Source organism: Chiloscyllium punctatum, chromosome 5 (genome assembly GCF_047496795.1).
Source record: "Chiloscyllium punctatum isolate Juve2018m chromosome 5, sChiPun1.3, whole genome shotgun sequence".
Taxonomy (NCBI): domain Eukaryota; kingdom Metazoa; phylum Chordata; class Chondrichthyes; order Orectolobiformes; family Hemiscylliidae; genus Chiloscyllium; species Chiloscyllium punctatum.
Window position 1 is genome coordinate 35,641,050 of NC_092743.1, and position 20,126 is coordinate 35,661,175.

General features: G+C 40.4%; 1 protein-coding gene across 3 annotated transcripts in view; it reads left to right on the top strand.

The window, feature by feature from the left end:
• The window catches only part of oxsr1b (oxidative stress responsive kinase 1b), a 178,743-nt gene that overhangs the window by 85,120 nt on the left and 73,497 nt on the right, over positions 1 to 20,126 (top strand). For all 3 annotated transcript variants that reach the window (XM_072570027.1, XM_072570026.1, XM_072570028.1), the window contains 2 exons: positions 4,107 to 4,162; positions 16,393 to 16,502. In XM_072570027.1, the coding sequence (XP_072426128.1) occupies positions 4,107 to 4,162; positions 16,393 to 16,502 (166 nt within the window). The remainder of the gene's footprint in view (positions 1 to 4,106; positions 4,163 to 16,392; positions 16,503 to 20,126) is intronic.

Sequence of the window (20,126 nt, forward strand, 5' to 3'; positions counted from 1 at the left end):
AGGTCATCACAAAATAGCTATAGGAGTGCCACAGAATTCAATAATTATAAGACATAAGAACCGAAGTAGGCCATCAAGTTTGCTGTTGTTCAATGAGACCATGGCTAACCTGATGATCCTCGACCCTCCACTTTCCTGCCTTTTCCTCACAACTCTTGTCTCCTTTACTGCTAAAAAATATCTTTTCCTTGAATGTACAATGACTGAGCTCAATAGCACTCTGCAATTTTTTTATACTACAGATTCACGAACTTCTGAAGGAATAAATTTTTCTTTATCTCTGTCTAAATGTGTGACCTCGCATTCTGAGATTATGCTTTCTGATCCTAGAGTCTCCTGATGGAAAAATAATTGTTCTGCATTCGAAGTGTCAAGTCCCCTAAGAATCTTCTCTGGTTCAATGACGGTCTTCTAAATTCCAATTTGTACAGGCCTAACTTAGTCAGTTCTGCTTTAACACGGGAGTTCCATTCTCATGCAATCCTGTGTTATAAGAAAATTGTGTAATAGCAGTACCATTTAAACTAATGGGGCTGGAATTTCATTATAACTGATACCCACTTTAAAACTTTGTACTTTAGAAACAGTGTCCCCCAATTCATCATGTTTTAGTGAATTAGTGTTAATGAAAGGTATATTACAGCAAAACAACTTGTACTTGACATCTCTCCATAAAACAGTCCTTCCTACTTGTAATTAGCCTAATGAACCTACTCCAAAAGGGCTCTAATGCCATTATATCTTTCACATATGAGGCCCAAAGTGGTTCATGGTATTTCAGTAGTAGTCAAACTAGTGCGTGGTGTAGTGTAAGCTAGACCTCACTATTTTTATATTACCTCATTCCTTTTGAAATAAAAGCTAATGCTACATTTGTCTTTCCTATTATCTACTGAACTTTTATATGCTAACTGTAAAGAGTTTGGTATCAAAACGGTCATCAGTCAAGCAGAGTAAATGTGAAATTATAGGGACCTGACTGAACTCCAGACGGCAAGGCTACAAACCTTGCAATCTGTTATCCTCTACAGTCACAAGACCTAGATTGCATACATTCGGCAGCAGAAATAGCTCAATGCTTTTCACCTTTTGTTTTCAATATATTCTCTTCAACTCTTGGGCAGTGTTTCCGACTGCCAGATCCTGAAGTAATTTCATCAGCATGTGCACATTGCTTTGTCAACCATGTCTACACTGGCTCACAACATTGATAGATGGATAATGCTGTGAGCCAAGACCATATGTACTGTAAACTGGCAACTGGATCACGATTACCTTGGCATGAATCCTTTCGGTACAAGGGCACCTACAAGTGATGTATGAAGATAATGACTCCTGGAGGCTGAGTGTTCCGAAGGACATTGGGAGAAATGTACAGGAACAAAAAGGTCAATTGTCTAAGAAGAGGGCTCAAAGAAAAAGTTGAATTGTACAGTACCATGGTAGGGACTGTCATGCCAAAGTGGAGCAGTTACACCAGACGATGTTCAACGTAGTTAATCACCAAAGTACAAACTGTTATGATTTAGATTCCCTACAGTATGGAAACAGGCCATTTAGCCCAACAAGTCCACCTCTGAAGAGTAACCCACCCGGACCCATTCCCCTATCCTATATTTACTCCTGACTAATGTACCTAACACTATGGGCAAGTTAGCATAGCCTATTCACCTAATATGCACATCTTTGGATTGTGGGAGGAAACCCACACAGACACTGGGAGTTTGCACAAGCTCCACACAGTCGCCCAAGATGGGAATTGAACCTAGGTTCCTAGTGCTGTGAGGTAGCAGTGCTAACCACTGAGCCACCATGCTGCCCCATCATCTTCCATCAACTGAGTGGTCAAATAAGTTGATATATGAAATGGGGAAATTTTAAGTTTGTCCATTTTTTTGGAATATCTAAAAAAAAGAATATTCTTTGAATGTTGGGAGGTTGGGACATGGTTGTTTACAGAATGAAATGGATGAGGTAAAAACAATGACTGCAGATGCTGGAAACCAGATTCTGGATTAGTGGTGCTGGAAGAGCACAGCAGTTCAGGCAGCATCCAAGTAGCTTCGAAATCGACGTTTCGGGCAAAAGCCCTTCATCAGGAATAAAGGCAGTGAGCCTGAAGCGTGGAGAGATAAGCTAGAGGAGGGTGGGGGTGGGAAGAAAGTAGGATAGAGTACAATGGGTGAGTGGGGGAGGGGATGAAGGTCATAGGTCAAGGAGGAGAGGGTGGAGTGGGTAGGTGGAAAAGAAGATAGACAGGTAGGACAAGTCTGGACAAGTCATGGGGACAGTTACTGAGCTGGAAGTTTAGAACTAGGGTGAGGTGGAGTAAGGCATTATTGGCATCATATCTACCATGCTATATTCAATTTTGGTTTCGTTATGTAAGGATGGAAGCTATTACATTGGAAGCAGTTCAGCATAGATGCATTTTGCTTATACCTGGCATTCTTATGAAATGAGGTGTCAGCTTGATGAAGCTATGAAACAGGATTATTTGCGCCAAGAGTGTGGTGCTGGAAAAGCACAACAGGTCAGGCAGCAGGAGAATTCATGTTTCAGGCATTTGTCAGGTGAGGCTTGTGGGTTGGGGCTGAGAGATAAATGGGAGGGGGGTGGGGTTGCGGGGAGATTGGTGGATGAAGGCGAGGGAGAAGGTGATAGGTCAGAGGGAGCAGTGATGGATAGGTCTGGAGGGTGGTGCCGAGTTGGAGGCTCGGGATTGGGATAATGGAGGAGGGGAAATAAGGAACTGTTGAAATCCATATTTATCCCATGTAGTTGGAGGGTCCCAAGGCAGAATATGAGGTGGTGTTCCTCCAGGCGTTGGTTGGTAACAGTTTGGCAGTGGAGGAGGCCCAGGACCTGCATGTCCTTGAACTAGAGGGCATAGGTTTAGTGTGAGAGGGGAAAGATGTAAAAGAGACCTAAGAGGCAATGTTTTCAGGCAGAGGGTGGTGCTTGTATGGAATGAGCTGCCAGAGGAAGTAGTGGAGGCTAGTACAGTTGCAACATTTAAAAGGCATCCGGATGGATATATGAATAAGAAGGGTTTGGAGGGATGCTGGCAGGTGGGACTAGGTTGTGTTGGGATATCTGGTCAGCGTGGACAAGTCTGACCGAAGGGTCTGTTTCTATGCTGTACATCTCTATGACTCTATGACCTATACAACGTATTAAGGACAATGGGTACCGATAAGCACAGTTCACCAATTCCTACTCAACAGACCTAAACGATAAGACACAACATGCCCAGCGATTCTAGCCACACTGCCTTATGTTAAAGACATTTAGGAGATGATGACCAGACCATTCTGGCCCCTAGACATCATGGTAGCCCACAAACCAGCTACCACACTGAAATATCTCCTGTTGAATCTATAGGACTCCATACCAACAACCAGAAGAAGGAACGTCATATACAAAATACTCTGCAAGGACAGCAACAAACATTACATTGGATAGATGGGTAGGAAAGTAGCCATTAGTATACATGTGCCCCAACTATCACTGGTATCCATACACACAGATGAAGAAGGACATCAGTTTAACTGGTACAGTACATCTATCCTAGGACAGGCTAAACAAAGACATGCACGGGAATTCCTAGAGAATTGGCATTCAAACTGGAGCTCCATTAACAAACTTATCAATTTGGACCCCATTTACCAACCTCTCAGAAAAGGAACTGGAAGTGCTATCACCCACCATAACGGACCAAGATAGATAAATACAAGCGGGACAGAACACCAGCGCTTCATCGGAGGCTCACTGATGATGTTACCTAGCATAGTGATGAAACATCTGTGAACAAATTTAACAACTCAGCAAGCAAACTTACAACCTAATTTATAGTCATGCTTTCCTTTCAATTAACTTTTGTATAGCAAGAATAATATGCATGATTTAATGTGGTGTTTACCTTGGAGATATTTTTCAGTAAATTGGAATGGGTCATTGAGTGGTGATGGCATTAGTTAGTTGAGCTGCACCTTTTTTTTGTTTCAGGCCACTTTTTAACCAAAATTTTCCATTGACCGCTGATGTTTTGAGTGCTTTTGTTTTATTTTCGGCTGCACAACTGAATTTCTTTACTTATATTGCAGAGACTTGAAGGCAGGGAACATCCTACTCGGGGAGGAAGGCTCAGTACAAATTGCAGGTAATTTACGAGTTAATGAAGAATTATGAATTTTTGGTGCATCAAGTAGCTAGTGGTGAAATAACTGCGATGGATATTACAAAAAGGTAAAAAGCCTGACCTTGGATTAGATTTTTGTGGCAAATTTAAGGAAATGTCAATGATATGTGCATGTACATACCTGGAGTTGAGCATGCTTTTGATAGTAGAATAGTTCATTTATAAATGGAGCTCTAACTGAAGCATTTGTTATATTTTGAACTCAGTTACTTAAATAACATTGTACGATGTTTGTAGTTTGTAACCCTATATCTGCTCAATTAGCATCTCGCACAGTGAGAACGCAAAAAGCTGAAAACTCGTTGGGTCAGGCAGCACTTGTGGAGAAAATGTGTTAATAATATTTTATGTTGATGACCTTTCATCAGAACAAAATTGACATTTTGTGTGTCTATTTGGTAATGTATAGCGGGGTATATTGTGGGAATCAGTGCTACTGAGAGCCTATGAGTTGTCAGGTGAGAGCTTCTACTCAAGAGTTTCTACACTGAACCAAAGACCAACATTTCTCCATGGATGAGCAGCAGTGCCCTAAGTCACTATTTCATTCATAAGTTCAATGGAGCTCTGGCAGGAGGTGATGCCATGCAGTTAGAGATTTGGAAGTATGTCTTTTATCCACAATCACAAATAATATGGATATTGAATGCCATTTGACTTATTGAAGATTTTTGAGGTGATGGTGTGTGTATTTTACGAGGAAGTCAAATTGACTGAAGTTGCCTTCATTTGAACCTATTTTGAACCTATCTGAACCTCCTTTTGAAAAGGTGTTAAATTAATATAATTAGAATCTGCTTCCTTGGGTTTAGCATAGCCGATACTATGCTATCTGAAGGCAATGCCTCCTGTGCATTCAGGACTTTGCGTTCTTGATGCATCCTTGAGGCTCAACTTGCTTAGAATGTTTGCTGTGTTATTTATCCTTATTGAAAATATTCCCCAACTTAAATTCTCAATGTTGAAGAATGTTTGCAGTCAAATTCCTCTACAAATGAAGAATAACTTATGGCTACAGCTGAAAACTCTGACTCTTCCACAGAAAAAGAACAAAATTTGCAAAGAAGCCACAATTTTAATTCACATCCCATGTGTTTAAGTTGTGATTATTGTGGAATGAACTAAATTGGGTTTAAACTGACATCCTTAGTTACACTGATCTCCTAAGAGGCCAAGATGATCATTCATTCAGGACTTGCGGCTGTACAGGACATTTGGTTAGGCTACTGTTGGAATATTGCGAGAAATTCTGGTCTCCTTCCTATTGGAAAGATGTTGTGAAACTTGAAAGGGTTCAGAAAAGAATTAAAAGAATGTTGCCAGCGTTGGAGGATCTGAGCTTTCAGGAGAGGCTGAACAGGTTGAGGCTGTTTTCCCTGGAGCGTCGGAGGCTGAGGGGTGACCTTAGAGGTTTACAAAATTGAGGGGCATGGGTAGGGAAAGAGGGGTAGGGAAAGAGGGATAGGGTAAATAGGGAACGTCTTTTCCCTGGGTGGGGGAGTCCAGAAGTAGAGGGCATAGGGTGAGGGTGAGAGGGGAAAGATATAAAAGAGACCTAAGGGGCAACTTTTTCACAGAGGGTGGTACGGGTATGGAATGAGCTGCCAGAGGAAGTGGTGGAGGCTGGTACAATTGCAACATTTCAAAGGCATTTGGAAGGGTATATGAATAGGAAGGGTTTGGAGGGATAATAGCCGGGTGCTGGCAGGTGGGGCTAGTTTGGGTTGGGATATCTGATTGGCATGGACAGGTTGGACTGAAGGGTCTGTTTCTATGCTGTACATCTCTATAACTTCCTCCTCTTAGAGTTTTGGTTACTGTTGAGATACACTTGCATTTATTCACTATTTTGCATTTAATTCAGGGCAGATATTTTAAGCCTGTTTATATATATTCTGTGGGACCTGTGTATGTTGCATCAACAATTCGTATCTTGAATATTGACTGCATTGGATTTGTACATTGTTTTCTCCAACAAAGTTTTTTGTTTTAATGTTCACTTTGCCATTGATCACTCATGTAGTGTGATCTAGCCTAATTGAGGGGTAGCTTGTGTATTTATCTGCCAGATCTCTAATTCAAAGCTTGCCTGTTTTGATATTGAATTCCAGGTTTATACTTTCTTGATTGGCGAAGTGAAAAATGTATGGCGTGTGTAGGGTTGCAAATGGAATCACATGGACAGATTTAGTCCCTGATCTTAATGTCGAACTAAGAGGACTGACTTAACAATTCCACTTGCCTGATTCCTGCTTTGTGTCCGTTATGGCTGCTCTGCAAAGCATTTGAAATGTATTCTGAACAAACAGAAAATGTTAAAATGTTTTCTATTTCAAGCACCAATTTAGCTCTGTTTGCAACATTTTCTATTACACCTTTGTTTTTCCACATTTAGGTGAGACAATGAGCTATATTGCTTACTGAGGTAGAAGAATATGTGCATGTGTGTATTTGACTTAATGTTGTGGAAGCCCAATGTTAGGTCAGGCTTTTTAATGCATCGTTAGGATTAAATTAGATCAAAAGAATGATATTTTTGGAGATTAATTGTCATTCAATGTATTGATAATAACACAAGCCATATTGCTCATGGCCTTCAAACAGCATTGACATCCCTTTAAAGGCAGAATCAGCTTTGCCTATTTGGTTTCCTACTTGTATTATTTGAATGTACAGCACTGCCATTCACCTATTTTGGCAGCAAAACTATTCTGGTTCTATTTACAGACTGGCAGTCAACTGTCAGTACATTAAATATCATTTAATTAAATTTATGGTCTCCCAGTGGAGTTATACTTCTCAACATCATTGTGAGGGATCTTATACATATGAGATTAATTGCTACATAGAATTGTAATTTAGTCAGTCTGTATTACTATTTAGTAAGTAACAAGCAACTAGAGATTAACTTTTATTTTAACAAAGCTTTTTTTATTGCACTTCCTTTTAATTTCCCAAACAGTGTGCTGCAATTTGAAAAGACTTCTATTATACAATGCTGGTTAATTAAAATGAGTTAAATTTTAAGCATAGCCCATTATCAGGTTTAGTTGTTGGGCCCATTTGCAATGTTAGTTTGATGCTTTATTTTTCTCCTTTCAAATTCTGAATGCACTTTTTTTAAGGATAGGCCATTGTTCGATTACAGTTCTGCCAGTCAATCTTGAGTTCTAATTTAGAGGGCGTAGATGAATTCTCACTGAGAAATGCAATTTTAAATTATTTTTACTCAGTTATTTACTGTCCTTTCTCCACAGCTAGCCTAAACTCAATAATAACAAATCCCATTCCCCTACTGGCATGTGATCCACTTGACTTGTACTATGAAATCGCACCCATCAGTATCTCCTTCTTTGGTGGACTACAAACACACCAACCTAAAAGATTCACCCAAACATGCTCAGTGAATTCTACCTGTTTCTGCTGTTTACAGTATTACTAGCCTAGTATGCAAGATAATTTAAAATTCCCCATTATAGTATCTCTCTAGTTTTCATTTTATATCATGTATTTTTAGCAAACTTTTCCTCTAACATTTGCCTGTCCAACAGTCCGACCAGGGGTCAGAATGTGACCCATTGGGGTTGTGCATGAGCCTGCTGGACTTTGTCCAAGGCACAGGGCGGTTCTGAAACAAGTAGAGGATGCTGGAAAACTAAAATCTTAGAGGCATAGCAACTTGAAACTTCAGATTAAATTCCCTACATTGAGGAAGCCAGCCCTTCAGCCCAAGAAATCCACGCTGACCCTCTGAAGAGTAACTCACCCAGATTCATTTCCCTGCATTTACCCCTGACTAATGCACCTTACACAGTTGGCAATTTAGCATGGCCAATTCACCTGACATGCACATCTTTGGACTGTGGCAGGAAACTGGAGCACCCAAAGGAAACCAACACAGGCAGAATGTGCAAACTCCACGCAGACAATCACCCAAGGTGGGAATTGAACCCAGGTCCGTGGCTTTGTGAGGCAGCGGTGCTAACCACTGAACCACCGTGCTGCTCCTGTTTAACTCTGTTTCTCGCTCCACAGACGCTGCTAGACTTGCTGAGTTTCTCTAGCATTCTGTGTTTGATTCAAATTTCTTCATCGGTAGTATTTTGTTTTTAAATGAATTTGAAATTTGCTGTGGAGTTGTTCACCCAATCACAAACTCTGTCAGAGAAAAGCCAAAGTTAATAAGTTGATCATGGATAGTCAGGACTGTTTCATAACTGGTAGGTCGTGCCTCTCAAGCCTTATTGAGTTTTTTTGAGAAAGTGACCATACAGGTGGTTGAGGGTAAAGCGGTTGTTTTGGTGTATATGGATTTCAGTAAGGCATTCTTCACAGTAGGCGATTGCACAAAATACAGAGACCTGGGATTGCTGGTGATTTAGTGGTTTGGTTCAGAAATTGGCTAGCTGAAAGAAGACAGAGAGGATAGTGATTGATGGGAAATATTCATTCTGGAGTTCAGTTACTAGTGGGGTATCACAAGGATCTGTTTAGGGTTCACTGTTGTCATTTTTATAAATGACCTGGATAAGGGCGTAGAAGGATGGGTTAGTAAATTTGCAAATGACGCTAAGGTCGGTAGAGTTGTGGATAGTGATGAAGGATATTGCAGGTTACAGAGAGACATAGATAAACTGCAGAGGTGTACTGAGAAGTGGCAAATGGAGCTTTTAATGCAGAAAAGTGTGAGGTGATTCACTTTGGCAGGAGTAACAGGAATGCAGAGTACTGGGCTAATAGTAAGATTCTTGGTAGTGTAGATGATCATAGAAATCTCGGTGTCCAGGTACTTGAAAGTTGCCACCTACATTGATAGCCTTGTTAAGAAGGCATACAGTGGAAAGGATTCAGAGGAGATTTCCTAAGTTGTTGCCTGGTATGGAGGGAAGGTCTTAGAGGAAAGGCTGAGGGACTTGAGACTGTTTTCATTAGAGAGAAGGTTGAGACGTGACTTAATTGAGACATATAAGATCAGAGTTAGATAGGGTAGACAGTGAGAGCCTTTTTCATCAGATGGCGATGGTTACCACAAGGGGTCATAATTTTAAATTGAGGGGTGATAGATATAAGACAGATGTCAGAGGTAGTTTCTTTACACAGTAATAGGGGTATGAAATGCACTGCCTGCAACAGTAGTAGACTTGCCAAATTTAAAGGCATTTAAATGGTCATTGGAAAGGCCTATGGACAAGAATGGAACAATAAGTTCGATGAGCTTTCAGATTGGTTCGACAGGTTGGCACAGCGTCGAGGGCTGAAGGGCCTGTACTGCGCTGCAATGTTCTATATTCTCTCAAAATGACTTAAGTCAGTAGATAACTACTGTTATCTACGTTCTCGAAGTTGGCCCAAACCCCATCATCTTTATCCTCCTTTGTCCTTCACAGTACTCAAAATTCGCGCATAGCAGCGGTATTGTGTTTTTGTTGTCACCCTCAGGAATTCTGTACCATATTCCTTGTGAATAATGAGGACTGAGTGTATTGCAGGTGCTGGAGATACTCAGCAGGTCGGGCAGTATTTGTGATGAGAGAAACGGTTAATGTTTCAAGGCTAATATGATTTCTTCAGAGCTACTTTCATTTTGAGCTCTGAAAAAGAGTTCTGGGACTCTGAGCATTAACTCTTTTTCTCCCCTATAAATCCTGCCAGACCTGCTAGGTTTCTACACTGTACATTTTTATTATCGACCATTTTTCTTCCTCACTTGCTGCTGATTTAGGCTCTGTGAGCCCTCTTGGGTGAACAAGAAATGTACCATGACATTGTAAAAGCAATACTGAGATTTCTCTGTTCTTGCGAAACTTCTATCTTTCAACCAAACACAAATTGAAGGATTTCTTTTATTAGTTGACTGTTTGTGAGACTTTCAATATTTTGTTTGCATTTCCGTACAATACAGCAGCAATGATACTTCAGGAATTCGGAAATTAAGTTTTGTTATAGCCTTAAATCACAGTATAGGAGTTCTTGAGAAAACCTCTAGTTTAAGTGGCTGAATTAAACACTTACCCTTGAGTCAGGAAGCATTGATAGAGGGCTTCCCCAGTGCTGTCTTGTTTACATCATGTACTGATTCTGAAGTGGGAGTTAAGTGAGGTATTTGTGGAAAGGAGGTGCTTTTTTTTTGCACTATTTTTTTCAGCATCCTTTGGTACAGTAAGAGTTTACTTCAGTACTGCTAAATTATTCCAGTCCGTGCTCACTCGTAACAATTTTTTTGAATTTATAGAGTGGCAGGACAGTTCAGCTAAGTGAAATGTATATTCTGCTGTCTGAAGTCAGAGACACACTGTCCCAGGCAAACATATTTTCAGGAAGTTTCACTGGCTACACAAGCATGAACTCCAGGTTTCAGAACTTGAGCAGTGACTAGAATCCCGGTTGTGCATCCAGGAGGCAGAGAACCAAGATAGCAGTTTGAGGAGTTGATTGCACCACAGGATCAGAACATAGGGCATAGAGGGAAGGATGACCACCAAGCACCTTAAGATAGCTGTGTTTTCATCCTGGAGCTCCCTGAGTCTATCTTAGTCACTCATCAGTGTTCCATTTTTTGGATACTGTTAAGTGCAGGGCATTCTTGGGAGAGGGCAGTCAGAGCCAAGAATATGGTACCATGTGTGGCTCAGCTTTGTTTTGGGGTGGGAAGGAAGAAAAGAAATGAATGGAATAGGGATAGTGAGCTGCCCTGAAGGACAGAAGAAGCAGTAGTTAGAAGATAGACTACACAGGGGTTTTGTGATTATTAATAAACTATACATGTAAACACATGGCGAATAGCAAGTAAAGCTGACAAACTGAGGACACAATGCATTACAGTGTGATATTGTTCTGCCTGCACAAGTAAGCAAGTCCCACTGCTCCACAAACTGTACCAAAGTGTACATATTTATTCTCTAAAGTGGTCCATTGTTTCTCTTTATTACTGTTTGACTGGGCCTGTATTCCCTAGAGTTTAGAAGGATGACCGGATCTGGTCAAAACGTCTAAAGTTCCACCAGGACTAGACACATGAGACAGAGGATGTTTTCCTCTGGCTGTGGAGTCTAGAACCACGGGACACACTCTGGAAATACACCATTTTAGGAGTAAAATGAGGAAGCACGTCTTCACTCAAAGCATAGCAAACATGTGGAACTTTATTTTACACAAAAGGCTATAGAGATCAAGTCATTGAATATATTCAAAAAAGATTAAATTTTTGAGGCATCAAGGAAAATGGGGAAAAGTAGGAATATGGCATCGAGAAAGAAGATTAGCCATAATCATTGAATGGCTGAGTAAACTTGAAAGGCTAAATGACTTCCTGGCTGCCTGTTTTTATCTAGAATGAAAGGGCTTCCACCAAATTTCTCCAATAATCTCTGAAATATCAAATCTAAAACTTTTCTCCTTTTTTAATTTTAAAAAATAGGTAAAACTGATTATCAACAAAGCAATGATGCAGTTATATCTTTAATCCCGAAAGGGCACATTTTGGCGTGTTTTGGTTGGTTTTAGTCGCCTTTCTTTCCTCATTTAAGGTGAGCCTTAAAACATACCCCTCTGACCAAACATTTGACCAGATGTCCTAATATTTCTGGCGTGTATGATTTTTTTTTTTCCTTTTATAATCCTGTGAAGTACTTTTAAAATGTTTAATTTCATCAGTACTATATAAACACACACCTTTGCCAAGACTGGAGGTAATTTGGGGGCACTAGGAACAAAGAAATGTAGCAACAAGAGTAGGCTGTTCAGTCTGAAGGACATGCTCTGCAAATCGGTTAGATCATTGCTAGTCCTCACACTTGCCACTAACTTATCACACTATCTCTATATCCTCTGATATCATTTGTATCCAAAAATCTGACTTGTAACCTGCTCAATAATTGAACATACATAGTCCTGTAGGGAAGATAATTAAAGAAATCAACTACCCTTCAAAGAAATTCCTCCACTCTGTCTCAGAACAAGAGGGATAAATTAAGAAACTGTCCCTTGATTCTAGACTCAGCAGCCAGAGGCCACTGTTTTATGCTATATAAGAATTTAAAGTTTCAGAAGTCACCTTTCATTCTTCAAAACTGTAGAGGTTTCAGGCCCATTGATGTTGATGAAGTCTCAAAAGACAACATCATCAACTCATGAATTAGTCTTGTGAAAATATGCTGCATTCCATCTTTGCCCAGATAAGGAGACTAAAATTATTTGCTCCAGATGTGATTTCACTGCAGCTGTATACAATTGAAACGAGGCAGGAAAGTGCAGTTGGGATTTTTACATCAGCCATTGTTTCTTCTCTGTTGCTGAGTCAAAGTCCTAAGAGTGAGTTCTGGACAACACTGGATGTCCCTACACACAAGAGCTTCAAGGAGAGAGCTCACGTTCACCTCCCTACCAAAAAATTAGATATAAAGAATAACTATCCACATCCCATAAACCAATTTGAACAGTATTATTAAAAATTGAAGAGATCAGGAAATAATTTTAGGGTATAAATTAAACCCATAAAATTGAAATTTTGAAAGAAATGGTTTTAAATGCTCTGTTACTGTAACTAAACCAAATACAGTATACCTTGAATGTTTGTTACATGGTACTAACCAAAAGTGAAATGATAAACTGATCTTATATGATAATCTTATGTAACATTGTTCAAAACTATACACTTTTCAATGATATTGGTCAATCTACTGGCAACAACCACTGTACAAACATGGGTTGGGAAGTATGCACACTGTGCATTCTGACAGTCTGCCTCAAAGCCAGTATCTAATTTATCTTTTGACTAAATTCTAACTTCTGAATTTGGATGAAAGTCAATAAGTCCATTGGACCTGATGTGCTGCATCCCAGAATGTTGAAGGTGGAAGCTGTAGTGATGGTGGGTGAATTAGTGGTTGTCACAGAAAATTCTAAAAGTTCTGATAAGCTATGTGTAGACTGAAATGTAGCAGGTGTAACCCCACCTTTCAAAAAGAAAATGAGAGAAAATTAAGGTATGACAATGCTTGTTTGTCAGTATTAGGAAAAAAATTATACTCTATTGTAACTAGACACTAAGATAATGTTGTAAAAACAATGACTGCAGATGCTGGAAACCAGATTCTGGATTAGTGGTGCTGGAAGAGCACAGCAGTTCAGGCAGCATCCAAGTAGAAGCTACTTGGATGCTGCCTGAACTGCTGTGCTCTTCCAGCACCACTAATCCAGAGACTAAGATAATTTAAAAATTGAGCATCATTGACATAGGTTTATGAAAGATCAGTAATGTTTGGCAAATGTATTTGAGGGTGTAATTTGCAGCATTGACAAAGTATAGCCAGTGAATGTGGTATATTTGGAGTTCAGAATTGCTATATGTTATTTGGATGTAGAACCAAACAAATTATTTAAACATTTGCTGTTGTCAATATTCTGTGCAAATGTGAGTTGTGACGAAGGTGCAAGGAGGCTACAAGGGGTATTTGGGCAGTCTGATAAATAGAATGGCAGATGATATACAAAAAGGTAAGGGCACAGTGGCTCACTGGTTAGCACTGCTGTTTCACAGCACCAGGGACCCAGATTTGATTCCAGCCTCTGGCAACTGTCTGTGTGGAGTTTGTGCATTCTCCCCGTGTCTACATGGGTTTCCTCCTGGTGCTCCGGTTTCTTCCCATGGTCCAAAGCTGCGCAGGTCAGATGAATTGGCCATGTTAAATTGCCCGTAGTGTTAGGTGCATTATTCAGAAGGGGGTGGGTTGTTCTTCAGAGGGTCATGTGGACTCGTTGGGCTGAAGGCCCTGTTTCCACACTGTAGCTAATCTAATCTAATCTAATCTAAAGTTGCCATAGACTGTACAGCTGTTCTCTCTATAATGCTTATTTTATTCAGTCATGGGATGAGGGCATCACTCACTAGGCCAACATTTAACTGTCCTCTGGGCAATAAGAATTAACTACATTGGTGTGGGTCTGGAATTAAATGTAGGCCAGACCAGGTAAGGACGGCAGTTTCCTCTTCTAAATAACATTAATGAACCATTTTGTTTTTTCCAACAATTTACCATTGTTTCATGGTCATCATTAGTCTCTTAATTTCAGATTTTTAAAATTCCATCCATATTCCACCATCTGCCATGGCAGGATTCAAACCCAGGACTCCAGAACATTACCTGGGTCTCTGGATTAACAGTCCAGTGATAACACCACTAGGCCACTACCACCGCTATTTAATTGTGAGGTTATCCACTTTGGTAGGAAAAGGGCTGTCTTTTCGATAGGGATATGGGATTATCTTCCAATTAACCTGTTTAGAGATATTTAACACACCTGTGAAGCAGGTGAGACTTGAACTCCGGCCTTGTAATCCAGTGGTGGGAATGGTACCAATACAGAGGTAACTCGATTATCCAAATATCGATTATCCGAATTTCAGATTATCTGAAGGTCTCAAAGTCCCGATAGAAACATTACATGAAAAAGACATTTCCAACACTGATAGTGTCTTTTGTTTACAATGACTAAAAATGAACTTAGCTTACTGAAATGCTGCCAAGAACAGTCCTGGACATCCATGGGAGCCCAGACACTATCTCCAAATGACTAACTGCCCACCCTCTCTCTCCTCACACTTTCCCTGGAGTTCTACGCAGAGGTGTACCCTAAACTCCCCTTCCCCAGATAATCTCTTCAACATTGTTCTGTACAGGGTAAAGGTGCCTTGTCTCTTAAACGGGCAGTGGACTTAGCAAGTGCTAAGTTAGTCCCTTTGAGCTAATGGGGGGGTGCTTCAACAATGCTGCAGGTCCCTTGCACCTGTGTATGTCTGCTCAGAAACAAACCCGGAGACAGAGGGAGCAAAGCAGGCAGAGCGAAGAAAAAGGAAACTTCAGAAAACTCCGAGCCCCAGAGGAGAGGCATTGAATCAATTAACTGAATAATCAATTATCCGATTGAAATATTGCCCACCTATCTCATTCAGATAATAGAGCTTCCTCTGTACCCCTTGACAAAATGGTACACCAGTCCAATCACCTGCAATAGCAGGTTTAACTAATGCGAGACTTTTTTAAAAAAAAAACTAGGCTGGTATTCTGTGGAGTTGGTCGCCTTGAATGGTGAGTCAAGAACTAGGGGATCCAGTTTCAAAACATAAAGCCATTAACAACTGGGATGAGGACTTTCTTTGCCATTAAAATTTGGTGAGTGTTTGGAATTCTGCTCCAGGCAGGTTGTGAAAACTCGATTGTCGAATGGTTTCGAGATAAAAAGAAATAGATTTGTGGATACTAATGATGTCAAATGATATGGCGATTATGGAAAAAATTAACATGGAGTTAAATGATCATCTATTTATGATTCCATATTTGACCACATTATTTAATGTTAAATGGATGCGTGGGAAGTAGAAAAAATAACCTTTGCATTTAAAGCAGTACATTGGAGTGAACTGATGTCATTCCACTGCTGTGTTCAATCTCTCCCTTTGCTTGAGGCATGGTTACCCTTCGGTTAAATCATGCTCTGTGGTCTTGTAAGTATTGCGACTTTACCTTTTTACAGTTTCTTGAATGAAGAGAGGACCATAAGCTTCTTGGAAGAGCCCTATAAATCTGTATGTTAAGTATGTGATTGTATTATACTAATAAAGGAATTGATTTTCATTGGGGTTTTTTTTCAGTTTTGTCTTGCTATTTATTTTATATCCTGGAGCCTTGATTGGTGTTCTTCTGTTCTATTCTCTGTTTAAAAGAAATTATCTTTTGGGATTTCCTGATTTGAAATATTACAGTGGGAAATGTCTGTACGTTGCCTACTTTCCATCACTTTAGATTTTTAACTGAGAAGACCACTGAAAGTGAGGATCTTATCAATGAAAAGCTGCAATGCGAAATGTCTGTCCCCACCTGTTTTGAGGTATAAAACATAAGCAAAAGAGATTGAGAAACATTATCTTATTCTTCATATTCTGTATCAAATTTCATTTCTTTCCTATAAATGTCACCTATCTTTGATTGTCCTTGTGTGAATATTTGAAAACTGTGGACCAGGCACACTGATACAGACTTGATCCTTTATTCCACAACTTTGTGATGGTGCATTGAATGCTCACCAGACAACCTTGGGACTCTGTGTAGCTTGCTCTGTTAGTCTACACACAAATATTTAGAGAAAGTTAATTTGGTTATGAATATATTGTCGTCTTTGTTTCCTTTTTCCAGATTTTGGTGTGAGTGCATTTTTGGCAACAGGTGGTGACATGACCAGGAATAAAGTCAGGAAGACTTTTGTAGGTACACCCTGCTGGATGGCACCTGAAGTTATGGAGCAGGTGAGGCAGTCTGTATTTACATCAGAATATCTCAAAATACTTTTTAACTTTTTTCAAACTTTTAGAACTGCAAAGAATATGCATCTGAAATTGCATAAACTGAGTCCGGATTCATCAACGTGACCTCCACTGATGGTAGGTGGGGTGTTAGTTTTCCACAGGGAAAGAAAATGTGTTCAGGGCCTCTCTTCCTGTGATTGTTCCAGCTGAAACTGACGCATGGATGGACTGGGCTGAAAATGGCAGTGGGCCGTAGTGATGGCCACTAAGGCTTATAACTTGCCAAGACACTCAAATGATGTGTAGCAAAGTGCAAGAAGAATGCATTTGCCAATCACCGTACTCCGCAGTCTATTCAGACAGGGGGAGAAAATTGAATCTAAAACACTTCTGATCTCAAACTGTGTACACTTCTTTTCAAAATAACAAAGGCAAGCATAAATAATTTGGTGTCCGTTGTTATTTCAATGCCACTTTGATTCGAAAGCTTTATCTTTTGATTGCTGATGATACATACTCAGCATAAGGAGGTAGATAAGTTGACATTTCTGGTGTAACCCTTCTACAGGACAGGGGGGCAGAGAACTTCTTCAAATTGGGCATCCTTTGAAGAGACTTCTCAGTGAAACAAACTTGGTTAGAGACAAAACCGCAGATGCTGGAATCCAAAATCCAGTCCTGAAGAAGGGTTATACCTGAAACGTCCTCCACCCCCTGATGCTGCCTGGCTTGCTGTATTCTTCCAGCCTCCTGCCTGTCTGTTTTGGATTCAGCAATCTGCAGGTTTTTTTGTCTCTTTTTGTCTTTTTTTTTTGAGTCAATCATAGAGATGTATAGCATGGAAACAGACCCTTCGGTCCAACCCGATCTAGTCCCACTTGCCAGCACCCGTCCTATATCCTTCCTATTCATATACCCATCCAAATGCCTTTTAAATGTTGCAATTGTACCAGCCTCCACCACTTCCTCTGGCAGCTCATTCCATACACGTACCACCCTCTGCGTGAAAAAGTTGCCCCTTAGGTCTCTTTTACATCTTTCCCCTCACCCTAAACCCATGCCCTCTAGTTCTGGACTCCCCCTACCCCAGGGAAAAAACTTTGTCTATTTATCCTATCCATGCCCCTCATAATTTTGTAAACCTCTAAGGTCACCCCTCAGCCTCTGACGCTCCAGGGAAAACAGCCTTTTCAGCCTCTCCTTATAGCTCAAATCCTCCAACCCTGGCAACATTCTTGTAAATCTTTTCTGAACCCTTTCAAGTTTCACAACATCTTTCCGATAGGACCAGAATTGCATGCAATATTCCAACATTGGCCTAACCAATGTCCTATACAGCCGCAGCATGACCTCCCAACTCTTGTACTCAATACTCTGACTGATAAAGGAAAGCATTCCATACGCCGCCTTCAGTATCCTCTATCTACCTGCGATTCCACTTGCGAGGAGCTATGAACCTGCACTCCAAGGTCTCTTTATTCAGCAACGCTCCCTCGGACTTTACCATTAAGTGTATAAGTCCTGCTAAGATTTGCTTTCCCAAAATGCAGTACCTCTCATTTATCTGAATTAAACTCCATCTGCCATTTCTCAGCCCATTAGCCCATTTGGTCAAGATCCTGTTGTAATCTGAGGTAACCCTCTTCGCTGTCCACTACACCTCCAATTTTGGTGTCATCTGCAAACTTACTAACTGTACCTCTTATGCTCACTTCCAAATCATTTATGTAAATGACAATAAGTAGAGGGCCCTGCACCGATCCTTGTGGCACTCCACTGGTCACAGGCCCTCCAGTCTGAAAACAGCCCTCTACCTCCACCCTCTGTCTTCTACCTTTGAGCCAGCCATTTGATATAAGAGACCATTCAGCCCATCGAGTCTGCGCCAATGAGAAAAACCATCACCTGTTTAACACTATAGGCAGTCCCCAGGCTGTGAATGGCTTCCATCTTTGAGTTCATTTGCAAGTCAATTTGTACACCAGTCAAAGCGCAATGCGGGACAATATAAAATAGTGGTCATATATTGGATCTTTAAAACTGCAAGATTGTATGGGATGACATTTGTAAGTGCAAGTATTTGTAAATTGGATGTTTATAACTTAAAGACCCCCTCTAATCCCACTTTCTAGCAGTTAGTCCATAGCTTTGGTCATTGACAAGTATATGTATGTTGTGGTTCTGTTCACCGAGCTGGGAATTTGTCTTGCAAACGTTTCGTTCCCTGTCTAGGTGACATCCTCAGTGCTTGGGAGCCTCCTGTGACGTATGTGTATGAACACTTGAAATATTATAAAGGTTAAGGTTCCCTGCCTCTACTGCCTTCCCAGCTAGTACATTCCAGATTCCACCACCCTCTCTTGTTTTTCCCTCCACCTCCTGTCCTTTACCTTTAAAATTATGTCCCTTCAGTATTGATCCTTCAACTAAGCAGAACAGCTGCTTATCTACCCTATCTATGCCCCTCAGTCTAATACATCTCAATCAGGTGCCACCTCAGCCTTCTATGCTCTAAAGAAAACAACCAGAGATTATCCGGTCTCTCTTCACAGCTAAACCATTCCAACTCCAGACACCGTCCTGGTAAAACTCCTCTGCAAGACATCCTTCCTGTAGTATGGCAACCAGACTGCACACAGTACTCCGGCTGTGACTTAATTTTTAAAAATTGTGCAGCAGTTTTACTCGACTCATTTTTATCTCAGCAAAATTGTTCTGTCAGCTCTGATTTTTAAAAAATATTCTTTCTGCCCGAAAATAATTGCAGCCATTAAGCAAATCCCAAAATTGTTACATTACAGGAGGAGGCCATTCAGCTAATTTTCTGTGGCAGCTGTCCAAATAAGAACTTGCCTAGTGCTACTTCCTGCCTGCTCCCTGTAACCCTACATTCATTTGAAACAATATATATTTTTGCCCCAAATACCTCCAGTTGAACCTGACTATAATAAACTATGAACAGTTCATTCCAGACATGAATTGCTCGTTGCATGAAAAGATTTTTCCTCACCATTTTTAAAATTTATTTTACTAATTATTTTACACCTGTGCCCTCTTGTTCTCAAACAACTCATGGAAATATTCTCTTGCTGTTCACTCTGTTCAGTCTGCTCATGGTTTTGAATACTTGAATTGCATAACCTCACAGCCTTCCCTTCTCCAAAGAGATGTATGGAGCGTATGCAGCACACTCCATACATCTCTTTGGAGAAGGGAAGGCTGTGAGGTTATGCAATTCAAGTATTCAAAACCATGAGCAGACTGGACAGAGTGAACAGCAAGAGAATATTTCCATGAGTTGTTTGAGAACAAGAGGGCACAGGTGTAAAATAATTAGTAAAATAAAATAAAAAATGGTGAGGAAAAACCTTTTAATGCAACGCGCAGTTCATGTCTGGAATGAACTGTCCATAGTTTATTATAGTCAGGTTCAACTGAGGTATTTTGGGGCAAAAATATATATTGTTTTCAAATGAATGTAGGGTTACAGGGAGCAGGCAGGAAGTAGCACTAGGCAAGTTCTTATTTGAGGCTGTGGTGGAGGCAGGTACTTTTGCAACATTTTAAGAAGCATCTTTGAGTACTTAAAATGCCAGGGCATAATAGGCTATGGATCAACTGCAG